This window comes from Daucus carota, chromosome 2, assembly GCF_001625215.2.
Source record: "Daucus carota subsp. sativus chromosome 2, DH1 v3.0, whole genome shotgun sequence".
Lineage (NCBI taxonomy): Eukaryota > Viridiplantae > Streptophyta > Magnoliopsida > Apiales > Apiaceae > Daucus > Daucus carota.
The window spans coordinates 29752144-29766477 of record NC_030382.2 but is presented as its reverse complement, the minus strand read 5'-3'; the positions used below and the strand labels follow the sequence as shown (position 1 = coordinate 29766477).

The following is a 14334-nucleotide window of genomic DNA, read 5'->3' as shown; positions in this document are numbered from 1 at the left end:
ATCCGATGCGAATCAGAACCCGACAGAATTAAACGGATCAGGATATGGATCATGTGTGATCCGATCCAATCCCGATCCATTGACACCACTGGAGAGAATAAGGAGATGAATGGATGATTGTATGAAATGATTAAAATAATTTTTTTAAATAAGAGATTGAAAAGGATGTACAATAACAAAAAAAGATGCCCGAGAAATACCAATAGGGTGTCTGAATAAACTTATGAATAAAGTATATACTTATATGTATAAAAACTTTTTACATGATTTTATTCCTATAATAGAGTATTTTTTTGACAGATATAATAGAGTATTTTGTTTATACCTCTAATAGAGTATTTTGTCAATAATGAGTTATTATTAATTAATTTTAGTATTTAATGGCGAAAACAGCAGAGGAGGATATTATTCTAAGCTACAATGATGTTGTACTTCAGCAATTAGATTTACACATTTTAAGTGAGCCAGAATTTCTCAATGATCGAATCATCGAGTTTTATTTAAGCTATCTACATTCACAATTTCCTTCACTGGACATCTTGTTGGTCCCACCTTCAGTATCGTTTTGGATAACAAAGTGCCCTAATGTGGAAAGCATTAAACATGTGGAACCCCTAAAACTACCTGAAAAGAAGTTGATCATCTTTCCGGTCAATGATAACACTGACTTGACAAAGGCTGAAGGTGGAAATCATTGGAGCTTGCTTGCTTTCGAGAGAGATACCAACTTATATGTGCATCATGCCAGTCTTGGAGGGTATAACACTTGCCATGCTAAGCGACTTTATGAGGCAGTTGTTCCACATATGGAGTCTTCTACTACAAAATCTTGTGGGCGTTTTGTTGAATGTTCTAGCACTCCCCAGCAAAAAAATGGTTACCACTGTGGGTTGTATTTTCTAGCAATTGCACGAGTCATCTGGTTATGGGACAGTAGCAGTGGACCAAAAGAGGAGGGATTGTGGTATTCTTCTGTAGAGCAGCAAGTTACTCCATCCGTTCTAACACATACAACAACAATCAAGGAAAATCATTCAACACATAATTTATAGATGTTCATTTAATAATCTCATAATATTCATATATTGTCAAAATAATTACACAAACAATCTCACAAGTAAGACTTAATCACGTAACACATATATTCACGTAACAGTAATCCAAATTTTAGAAACAAATATGTGAATTTCAACTTAAACTAATATTAATATTTCGATAACCCAAACACCTGGAAAATAAATAATTAAAATTTTGAGAACTCATCAAACTGAAATAAAATATTAAAATTTATTCCTTTATTTTTAAGAAAATCATTTCTGTTATAATAAACAACTTTTGAAAAGTTTGGGTTATTACCATTTTCTATTATAATAAACAAATTTTGAAAAGTCTGAGTTATTACTATCGACCCCTTTAAACGGATTCCGACATCGGAATTAGAGAAAAGGAATAGGATACATAATCTGTTTAAACCATATTACTTCACATAACATATATACCCACATACAGACCATCTACTTTTGATGAAACAATATACGATGTTCAATTAGAACTGATAATAGTATTTAGAAAATCATTTCTATAATAAGAAACTAATTTTTGAAAAATCAGGGATATTACAACTGTTATGATGTCTTGATATATCATATACTTGAAGATTTGTACCCGATTCATGCCAAATTATTAAGCAATTATCATATATTTACATCTTATTTTTTGATTTTTTTGTACATATTTGGAGTTCATTGAATGTTGAGTTTTGATTTTTCCCGATCTAAAATATTAAGTTTTCAATAACGCATAAATTGATCATTATATAATTACATGAAAGCCTTAGTGTGACAAACTTTAATCATCTTTTAATTTTATATATTACATATATTTTTGTATATTTAAACTAGTCCTTGAAATTTAATACTACAAAAATTATTTGATGTTCATCTTATTTTAGTATATGTTAAAGAATTATTCAAAATCAATTTTGACCTATAAGATTTGATTATCTTTGAAGAGAAAAGAAAATTATTACGTATTGGCTAAAACTTGTTATTGGTTTTTATTTTTCTCTTATAGGCTCTTCCTATGTCTCCCATTGATTGTGTGTGCCTTTCTAATCATCGGTTCTTATCCAATCTTTATTCATTTTGAGCATCTAAATGTGTAAATATGCATTAGAGTGCCCTAGTAGAGGAGAATACAATCTAACCAAAACAACATTGAGACATAATGTATTTCACTAAAATTGGGTCTCATAATGATCCACAACTAAGTCTAAAATACTAAGTTTAACAAATGATTTTCTCGAGCTTATAAGTTACTCCCTCTGTCCTACCAAATTCTTCACATCGTAGAACATAATCTCAACACGCATTTTAAGAGGGGTTATTCGGTTGAGATTTTAAAGGATTTTTTTTCATTCATGAAATACGGGGTATTCAATTGGGATTGTTTAAAATCCATTAAAATCTTGGGATATTCAATTGGAATTTTAAATTATGCTACAGAATCTTGTGGTATTCAATTAGGATTCCATTAAAATCTGATGGTATTCAAATGATGATGGATTTTTTGGATTTCATAAAATGATGGATTTTGTGAGATTCCTAAGTGTATTTTAAGTTTTTTTCAATCCCACCAAAATGCATGAGATTTTGAAGCATTGTGCTTAAATCCTAAAGAATCTATATCAACTCTGCGACATTTTATCGAGGATCCGCACAAAATCAAAATCACATATAATCCGTTAAAATCCATAGATTAAAAACAATACATTAAAATCTCAATCGAATACACTCCCCTAAAGCTCTCGTTAAATATAATTACATAATTTATTTATAAAATATTTGTTTTTCTAAATTAAAATTTAAATATTAAATTTTTATTCAGAAAAAGAAAAATTTTAAAAAAAATTATGAAATTATACTTAGCAGAAGCCTTAAAATGGGTGTCGAGCCCTCCGTCCCCAAGCGTAAAGAACCTGGTGGGTCGGAGGGAGTATAATGCTAAGCGTTGTCTGATTATAGGTAAATGCTAAGCGTTGTTCGATTATAAATAGATAACTGTTTTTTTTCTTTTTTTTTAACAAAATATTACACAATATACAGTTTAATCATAATATATCTTCACTTTCACCTTTGATCTAAAAATAAGCTCTAGTAAAACTACTTCCCCAGTTACATCTCATCTAATCTGCCCCTTGTTTATATGACAAGCTCGTTTATTTGTTATGTAAGTAGCATTATATGTCTTTTTTTTTTGCAAATTTTATAATGAAATGAAAATTGGTTATATTTGACTCATAGAATGGAGACAATGACTAACTGGCTAAGTATCAGTTCTAATTCTTCCATAGAATGTGGATACCTGGGTTCAGAGCCAGCAAATCTTGAGACGGAAAGCGATTACCATCTTGATATGCGGGAATTATTTTCCAGGGGCTAAGAACCCAACCCTACTTCAGTACAAGGCGACTTCCAAGAAGAGGCCAATATATCTCAGGTAATCTGGCTAATTTTTTTTAAAAAAATATTGCTAGCACTTGCTCCCCACTTCATCTGGTTCATTTTTCCCCTTGTTATCCAAGGTAATCTAGGTCAATTATTTACTTAGCATTCACTTTTTGTTATGGCAATAGATTGCAGTATTACTTGCTCCCCCTTTCTCCCGGTTCATGTTTCTTTACTTTTTAATGCTGGAGGTTTCTAACGTCGTAACCAAACCAGTGAAATCTTTTACCTCAAATAATTTTCCAGGCTCTTCGAGTCAAGTTCCCAAGTCAGTTCCTACCTAGATGGTTGACTTCTTCAATCATTTGGAGGCACAAATTCAAGAAGAAAATTTTGATGTCTTAAGGGTGCTTCCTCCTCAAATTCATCTAAATGAAGAGATCATCCAAGAGTGTGAGAATATTTGGAAAAAGCACATGTTTCGATATTGGAGGACCGTGTCTCTATTCCGGTGAGCCACCTTTATTGGAGAATATTGATATGTTGTCGAGAGGGCCTTGCTTTGTTCAGGTGAGTTGTCTGCACTAGGGAGCTCAATGGATCTTCTCAAGCATATTTTCTACAAGGCCTTACTCTAGAGTCTGGTGGGTTGTCCTTAATGGGGAGCAATGTCGTGCCCTAGCATATGGGGTAAGTTATGGATCAACGATTATGTTGATTCTTAGAGAATCCGAGTCTAAGTGTGATTCGAAAAGCCCTGGGCCGAGGGACATTCTTCGAGGCCCATGGATAGGCCTCGACGCATTGGGGCCCTTCCATAAAGGAAATTAAAGAGGAAACCGAATCCTAGTAGGTTTCTTAGGCGGCAATAACTATGTATAGTTGATCCCTATAAATAGGGACACGTAGGCATATTCTGGGTATTGATAATTTTTGAGAGCGAGAGACTTGTGGTGAAAACCCAAGTTATCTTCGTAATTTCGAACCCTGGACTATAATCTCAGCCATCCAACCTTTCATCACCACCATCCGTTAGGACGAATTCCGACGAGTAACCGTCTTCACAGATCTTGATTCTAGTAACATTAACTGTGCTGACTCCCAGATTTCTCCATTAACAAATTGGCGCTAGAAGGAGGGGGATCAAGATCACCATATAAGGAAAAATGATGTCGAATCATGGCGAAGGAAGTCATGAAGGAGGCGGACGAGTTGCACAACATTGGAGATCTTCGATATCCCTTGAAAGGACAACCACCTGGAGTTGTTAGCAATGATGAATTTTTGGGGGAATTGCATGGGTTGAGGAAGGAGATGAGGGACATGTATGATCAGAGAGCACTAGCAATGGCAGTAGAGTCGGTGATGCCTAGGATGGAACCCCCAGTTCAAAGAAATCACTATCCTGGGAATCAACCTATGATAGAGAAAGGAGGCCCCTTTAGCAACAGGGATCGGAGATTCTAGTTAGTCACCTCCTCGCAAGACGGAGTTTGGGACGGGGAACCACTTGTGGAATTTCCCCTTGAAGATCCAGCACGTGCAGAAGAAGCTAACCTAAATGCTCGAGATGCGGACATAACTCAACAATATAACATGCGCAACCTTTACTGGGGGACAATAAGGAGAACTGACACATTGATAGAGAATATAAGAGGGAGAGTCAGCAAGGAAGACTTAGCGGCTATAGCGAATGAGTTGGATAAGGAGACACTTGATGCTATAGAGACAGCTCGGGCACCCCCATGTTAGACGTGACTCCCACAGATGGAATAGAAGCAAGGATTACGTAAGAGACATGGACTTGGCACGAAGTCTCGATCGATGATCATATGTGCGGAACACCTATCACGACCGGGATGAACCAATCATACATCAAGTAGAATCTCAATGTGCTAGCAGTGTTCGGAGGCAGGAGCGTCCGTAGACAAATATAATTCAGAAGCAAGTGTCAAATATAGTTCAAAATGAGGTTCCCCTTACTCACCCTCCTTTTAATAATAATAATAATAATAATAATAATAATAATAATAATAATAATAATAATAATAATAATAATAATAATAATATTGTGCCTCTGATAGGGCACCTTCAGGGAATAATTTCTTTTTAAAATACCACCAATACCACCGCCGTTAACACACCTACTCCACCTTTGATGCATCATCTAAGGCCGGGAGGGGGGGCAACCCGATCCCACCTTCTCAAGCTAATACGAAAAAAATACCTGGACTAGGGGTTATTAACATAGATGGTCTGAAGAAGATTATGATGCTTTATTAAGGAGGAAGGTGAACCTTGTCTAATCAAGCTCTCTCCCTCTTTACAATAGAAGTCGTAGAGGCTCCTTTTTCCCTGAACTACAAGAACACGACTTTAAACTTGAAGTTTCATGGGAATTTTGATTTTGTGGAGTTCGTAGAAAGATTCAACACTGGGATGGGAGTTCATCGAATCCCTATGACCGCCACATATGTGGGTGAGATGCCAGTTTCTATTTTTGGCGATTCAAAGCCTGTTTATACTTTTACCAAGCCAAGGGTTCAGACTTCTCATTCAGAGATATATGCTCTTGGAGTCTACATACCCATTTTCGACATCATCACTGCATCAGTTCCGGTCTCTACACCAGTTTTACCACCAGATTATGTTTCTACACTAGTATCCGTATCAGTTGCAGTTTCAGTTTCAGCATAGATCCTGTATATACATAAACACGAGTGTCAGTTATTGGCATTAGTTCTGGTTTCTGCTATGGCTCCATCTGTTGGGAGCGAGTTAGTCTCATTTTTGACCCATTTGGCTTTACTTCAACAGCTCCAGACCATGATTGATCACTACATGGAGTTATCAGTTTCTTATGATGTTGTGTTGGGGACACGAAGATCATCAGAGCCTATGACTGTCTACGAGGTCCCTAGTTTTCTACTCCATGAGTTTCGGATGGAGATTGTCCATCAGATTGCCATGCTTATGTTTGGAGGTCTTCAATTAGATATTCAACAGTTCCCCTCCACCAGCTCACAGTTATGTCACAAGGAATACAGGTTTATTTGAACTATAAAAATGCAAAATGATGCAAGCAATATAACAAAACTGAATTGAATAATCAAAATTTAACAAGAGTTTTGTTATGAAAACAAGGTTGTGCTGTGAAAATAGTCAAGGTTTCATATTCGTACAAGGGAGGTATATCAACACATCCAGAGTTTCACATCTATTAGTAAAAGATGGGTGGTTTCAAAAGTGAAAGCAGTTTTGAAAAGAAATAAGTAGTTGAAAGGTTTTTGATTAAAAAAGGTAATAAAAGAGATGTTTTTTTCAATGATCAATATTAAAGGAGCACAATCAAGATACAAGCAGTGGTTTAATAAGTACAAACAATAAACATGATAAAAGTGTAATAAAGTAAACCATCCATTGTGGCGCCCTCTAAACCCGGGTCAGAAGTTTGGGGTCCACATCATAATATAAACCTGTAATTAACATAATAAGTGCAATGACCCTTAACATCCACGGATCGCAACAGGTTAAAGTATAAAACAAGCCACAAGTTAACTTAATTATTACAAACCCAAATCCAAAATATAAACTTAAGTCTTACATAATAACGTGCTTACAAAGCTTACACATTTCAAGCGCCACACTATCCAAAACTATTAAACATAGCCAAGTGCTGCAAATAGCTTCCTCCGACTCTCAGCCATGAATCCTGGCCTTACCACTAGCCTGAGGGTCATCATTATCAATCTTCTCTGCCTTCACTGGAAAGAACATAAAGTATCGCAAGAGTGAGCTAACTAGCTCAGCAAGTATAACAATAACAATTGGGTATGAGTCATAAACTGATGATAACCGGTATTCATTATAACTGAAGCAAGATATCAAAATTCATTGTGAGGTATTAGTCCGAATTGGATATTCAATTTTTATTTTTAAAAACAAAGGTTAGGTTGCTGATCAGTCAGACACTAACCCCGAGCAGGTCCCGCCATGCTCTATCATTGGATCCAAGGCACACATTGGCCTAATGCGACCACTCATCTGGTCTGACCACTCATTTGGTCCACATTTAGAAAACTATCCAATTCTATCACAATTCAAGATGATCAATAATATAATTCAATAAAACAGAATCATCAACATCATAAATAAACTCCGAAGCAAAAGCAGAATGCTATTCAAGAGTATCTCCAAGATATTTCAGAACAGGAATAATGAATAACTTCACGAGTTGTCAAAGAATCAAATATAGCATGATTGGATTGTAAAGTATATCAAAGGTCATTGTTGATATGAAGAAGGGTTCTAGTTTTCACAAAATGATTCAAGTATAAATGGATATCTTCAAGACTAAAGAAATTTAGGTTACTAGAAGGAAACAAACAATTGTAAGGTATATGTCATATCAGGTATCATTGGGTTTTGATCAACTGGTTGATGTATGGAGGGTATGTCATTGAAATAAAATGAGATTCAAATGGTATTCATTCAGAGGTTTCAAGAATTGAAGGTTTACAATTGAAATAGATTCCATAGCAAGTAACAAAGAATCTAGTTGAAGGTTCAAGAATCAATAGAGTAAACAATCCATGCTATAATTCAATGGGTCACAAGGCTTAATCAGAAATCTTACTAAATAATCACAACAGGTACAATATATATTCGAAGGAAAGTTTCAGAGAACTTGCCTTATATTGATGATCCCAAGTTTCAACCGCACTTGCTCGATATACTATTCTATTGCCACTTGCTTTCCCTTTCTACGTCTTGATCCCTCTACTAATCACAACGATTATCTATCAATATGTGATCTCATACTATTCTCATCATCACACAATCGAAACCAGCTTCAATCTACCCTTCGTTTTACCCAAATCCGATTTACGGATTGAAAGATATGCCAAAAACAATCATATGATGTTCACAAAGACACGTAACATATCAATCAGATAGCACATAACACGTATCACATAAGGTATTCAATAAAATCTATTTTTCAAAGAAGGTTTAAAGTCAAAAGGATTTTTCTGGCATTTATTATGAATTTTTGAACATTTTCCGGAATTTAAACGGATAAAAGAATCATTTTAAAAATAAATAATCAAGTTCGAATGCTCGAAATCAGGTCTGAAATCATTTGAAATCAATTAACGGGCCTCGAACATATTTTGGAAAAATATTTCACAGCTCGAAACTATTTTTCGGAATTTTAAAATCAATTAAAATAATTAAATCTAATTAATAAATCAATTAAAATCAATTAATAATTAACTAAAATAATTAATCAATTAATATTTAAATTAATTGATCAATTATAGTAATTAATTACTAATTTAAATTAATTAATAAATTAAATCAGATTTATTTTTGAATTAATAACTAATTAAAAACTATTTTTGAAATTAAAATAAATAATTTCCGAAATTAAAATAATTAAAATAAACTGTTTTTCAAAGTTTTAGAACCTTAGGGTTCAAATTGAAAGATTTGTAACGTTCAGGGAGGGACTAAATTGTAAAATTCAAAAGTTCAGTGGCTGAACTTCACCATCTCCGAAAGCTGGGGGACCAGGTGGCAATTTGCCACCGGCGCCGCCACGGACCGCTGGAGACAGCGAAGAACAGCCCATATCTGCACCAAAAGGTGCAGATCGACTCCTTTCATCACTAGGAGTCTCGTCGTATCCTCAAAACAGTCGACCACTCTTCAACTCGGCTGTAAAAGCCGTCTGAAAACTCCGTCGGCGGCGAGTTTATAAAACTCTGGGGAAGTCTTTCCCGACTTCCCACACTCACAAACAAACTTGAAAGCGACTCCTCTCCACGTGCTGGACATGTTTATCACATCAATTTCAATCTATAATCACCAGAACTAAAAACCCCAATTCCAATTAAGAACATTCATACGAGCTATGAACCCTAGTTTTGGTATTCAATAATTAAACCTAAAATTCACTATGTTATTGAACTCAAAATCATGCATATGAAATATGAAAACGATCAGGAGAAGATTATCTACAACATGGAAGCATCAAAACACACAAACGACATCAAAATCAAAAAGCCCTAATTTTAGCTTAATTAATTCGAATTTAAAATCCCAAATCCGAACCTACCTGATGCTGCTTCACTGATTCTGATGCTAGATATGGATTCTACACGTAAAAACCTTCAATTTGAGTACTTGAACGCCAAAATCCGAGCCCGATAACGCTTCCGAATCTTTGTTTGAATCCTAAGAACACGAATAACACTCTCTACATAAACCCGTATTTAACTGATATTATGATTTACCGAATGAAATAAAATACGGTTAAGACTATTTATAGTTACAAAAAATTAATACCCCTTTGGATCATATATGACACGAAAATACGATTTTTAATAGCTTAATACTAATAAAGCGGGTCTAATCGGTACCGGTTTTCGAGATAATTATTAAAACGGGGCTTTTTAAATCAATCATTAGTATGCGAGTCCCAGTTGCACGTATTACGATAAAAGAAATAATATAATAATCAAAATATATGGTTTTCACGTATATCGAGACAACCAGATAATTATCTGTAATTAAAATGCCCGAAAAGCTCCACCGGACCGACTCCGAGAAAAACCGTACTCCGGATCGAAAAAGTCAAAACATGAAAAGTGTCCGGAACATTCAAATTAGGCTCAAGGTGAGTTTTGTCGAAATTTTCGGGAAGTAAAATCTCGGTACCGTTGCGGGTTGACAATTTTCGAAAAATCTAAATAATTAATAATTAAATATAATATACGTAATTAAATCCATAAACCAATCATACGACAATACATAAACCAATATGAAAATATCTAAATAAACTATATTTTGTACTGAGCATATAAAAATTAATATTCCTCAAATTTGATCGTATACAAGCAGCTATATTAATAGGACAAGAAACAATTAATTCACAAAATTCATATAATATTCATTAATCATTAAAATAATTACACGGATAATCCTAGATGTTACATCCATCATCATCACTAGTAATCATCATATAGACACATGGTTTGAGTATAAAAGAGGTCATAACCATCTGTATCTAGTCTTATAATCACTAGTCTAAACACCATCATAACTATACATTATCTGAGCACCACTAATTTATACATCATAGTTGGCATAGCTGAATATGTAAATAAAAGCCCTAAATACAAAACTATCTTCCAGAAAGATCTACTAATCGAAACAATCAGTCTACATCAAAATAAAAAGAAGTGCAAGACCCTCCTCTAGCCCGATACTTTACAATGTCGGCATTCATGAGAGATATATACAAGTAAAAGTAATAATCGAGATACACATAGACTAGCAGTGTTATCTCACAAAAGAGGAAACTGTACAAAAGAAAGTTGATGAATCAGCACCCAAACAACTCGAAGACTCTGTTCTGGAACTCTTCCAGGGTCCTTTGAGATAAGTTTGGCTGAAGTTCAACTCGCTCGTACCCTATAACACACTTGGCATTTGGATTGAATTTCTTGAGCATTGATATGTGAAAGACATTGTGGATATGTTGCATCTGAGGCAATAAAGCTAATTTATAAGCTACTTTTCACACTTTGCGAAGTATCTCAAAGGTACTATAAATCCAGGGCTTAACTTCCCTTTCTTGCAAAATTTAAAAATTCCTAACCACCGAGATATCTACAATAATACAGCTTCCATTAGTTTGAATTCCATATCTTTACGTTTCTTGTCAGTGTAGTTTCATTATCTAATTTGTGCTATCAATAATCTGTTCCAAATTATTTTAATAGCCTCTTTTCTTTGTTGAATCATCTCGGCTCCTAACACCTTTCGTTCTCCTGCTTCTTCCCAACACACAGGGGACCTATATTTTCTTCCATAGAGGATTTCATATGGGGGCAACTGATACTAGTATGGTAACTATTATTGTAAGAAAACTCTATCATAGGTAAGTGATCGTCCCAATTTCTCTTAAAATTTAAAACGCAAGCTCTAAGCATGTCTTTGAATAGTTTGTTGAAAAAATAATCCTATATATTGAAACAAGTTGGACTGTTATATATTTGTGTGTGTGTGTATATATATATATATATATATATATATTTGTGTATATATATATATATATATATATATCTTCTCTTGTTATGTGGAATTGCTAGTATCGCTAGTATACTTTTATGCGTATAATTTTATACGCGAGTAAGATTTCTCATTACGCGATTTAGTGATAATTGAGATTGATACGTGGCTTGATGGCATAATTAGATTCTATTTCGTGTTTAGGAAGTCGTATGCGAGAGATTTCGCTACGCGATTAAATATCTTGCATGATTCGGTGTTAATTTAATAGTTGCGACTACGCGATTTAATAATAGTAGAGATAATCGTAATTAGTGGTAAATTGCAATACAATCGATCACGTGACATGATATACATATATAATTGTAGTGCAAAGTCAATTCGTTGTGAATTGTTACGTGAATTATTGTGTGTAGATTCTTTTTATACATAGATTATATATTAGATTGTAATACTTGAAAATTCTTTTAAAAATATTTCTTTGTCCAAAATTTTCGAACATGATTTTGTTAAACTCGTAAAATCTCATAGTATTTATAGTATTAATTTGATGATTTATGGAATTGTAGTTTATTTATTAAAATCCAATCATTTTATTCATACTTTGAATAATTATAAGTTTACACTAGTACCCTTGCATGCATTTTGGTTGAGAATAAGATCCAAGGGCATGACCGACCATTCACCCTCTTTGACTCTTGTAATTACCACTAAAACCTAGCATGCATTTTCACCTAAAGTCACTAGAAGGCTATTTTGGTAATTACTTAACCCCACTCACTTTCTAGTCTAGTCAAAGCTCAAGACTTCATCATTTCCTACACTACACACAAATCACACCCACCAACTCTCTCCAATCTCTCCTCCCTCTCTCTCTTTCAGCCGAGTAAAAACCCCCTCCCAAACCCTTATACATTTCTTCTCATAACTTCAAATATACACATAATCTACCACTCATTCAAGAAGGAAATATCATCTCCTAGTCACAAGCTTCCATTCAAGGTTAGTTTGAGTTCTTGCATGTCACCAAGCCGAGATTTTCAACTTTGATTCATGTGAATCTAGAGTTGGAATCAGGGTGGCTTAAAGCTTGGGCAAAGGAGTGGTCTTGAGGAGGTGTAATGCCCCCATTGTCAAGCCACACCCTTGAAGCTCACCCATTCGGCAATGACTCTAAGGAGCCGAATGGAACCCTTTTGTAAAATGGTTTTCTTGACAAAATGAAGCCTTGCATATGATGTTTAAAGAGTCCTTGATCTGTTATAAAATGTTTTACAAAGCCTTGATACTTGCATGTTATGATTTGTGCAAAAGATTTGAAGTTAAGTGATTTTATGTCATGATTTTCGTAGTATGAAATGCATGCTTGTTTTGTCACTTTTCAACTGGTTTTTGATCAATGCATGCCTCGGTTTTTGCCATTAAAAGTTAGTATAAGATGTGCCATGATAAGTTATGTTTAGTCTTGGTTTATTGTGTGTTTAGGCTTGATTTGCGTTGTAATTTCTTGTACAAGGCTATACAGTAGTTATATATAATAGAATAGAATTGCTGGCTTGGTTGTTGTTGAATGGTGTTAAGATGGATGATAAGGTGGAAGGAGGCACACACTAGCACTGGACAGAAATTTGCACTTAGATAATAGGAGTTTTGGTGTTGATATGGTTGGGTTTTGCTTGTCCTAAGTGTCCAGGAGTTGAGATTTCAGTTTAGTCTTGATTCCAGTAGCCTTAAATCACCAAAGCCCCTGCATTTAGATAGGTATACATACCCAAAACAGTAGATACCCCAAAACAGAGCAGTTTCGAGTGATCTGTGTTCTTGTGAGATTTTCACCTTGTCATGAGTGAGGCCTTCATGGGGCCTTGGCTTAACTGAGCTTAGTGAACCCTTAGGAAGCCTAACAAGCCATTAGAACCCAAAACCTAGTGAGAAAATAGAGTTTAAAATCAGTAAACACAAAGCAATTGGGAAACAGGATAGTTTTCAGCAGTGTCAACTTTGAGTGGTAACCTGGGAATTGTTTCAGATGGGGCCTTGGAGTGAAACCAAGTCTGAGAGATAGCCTTAAGAGTTGGGAATCCATGGGAATTGGTTTGGTTAGGATGCACTTAGTACAGATCAAGATATCTCAGTTAGGATGCAGGTAGCACAGAGAGGTTGCAGCAGGGAACCTCACTGTGTCCTTTGAACATTTTAAGCCAATTAGTGAGAGGCCCTTGTGTTTCATCAATTGTACAAGTAAGTTTAGAGTATTAGCAACCTATTAAGAGTGGTTTAAAGTGAAGGCCCTAGTTAGAAGCACTTTATTTTCACTAAGTAACCGAGAGCAACCTTAGAGAGCCATTGGAGAGTTGTAAGTGCAACTCTTGCATAATTGTCAAGAGTATAAGGTCTGAGTTTTTGCAAGCACCTTTAGAATTAAGATAAGGTCAGAATGGGAAGTTTAGAACTTTAGAAATAAGCCTTTATGTGTTACTTGCTTATGTGTTTAAGAGTTTAAGTACATAGTATATGATATATATATATATATATATATATATATATATATATATATAAAACTAGCTAATAAATCATGCCATGTCATTATGTGACTATGTGAATTATGTGACTATGTGAAGTATGTGACTACATGATTATGTGAATTGTCTTTCATAGGTACAAATGATTATGTATACCTATAGTTAAGTACGTGTAATGATTTCTATATCAATAGTTATATAATAATAGAGATATTAGGATACGTATCTCGAGACTAGGCGGCGCGTGTAGTATAAATTAGACTTAAAGTGCCAATTAGTGACGAGATTAA

The 14334-nt window shown here is 34.7% G+C and overlaps 1 protein-coding gene across 1 annotated transcript; it reads left to right on the top strand.

Moving 5' to 3' along the window:
* The first annotated feature begins 380 nt into the window (after positions 1 to 380).
* LOC108207316 (NEDD8-specific protease 1-like) lies at positions 381 to 1052 on the top strand. Its single transcript, XM_017377773.1, has one exon. The coding sequence runs from the start codon at positions 381 to 383 to the stop codon at positions 1050 to 1052; it is 672 nt and encodes a 223-aa protein (XP_017233262.1).
* The last annotated feature ends 13282 nt before the right edge of the window (positions 1053 to 14334 follow it).

Excerpts from the sequence above, each read along its gene's own strand:
- LOC108207316 (XM_017377773.1), top strand. The coding sequence starts at position 381 with ATGGCGAAAACAGCAGAGGAGGATATTATTCTAAGCTACAATGATGTT.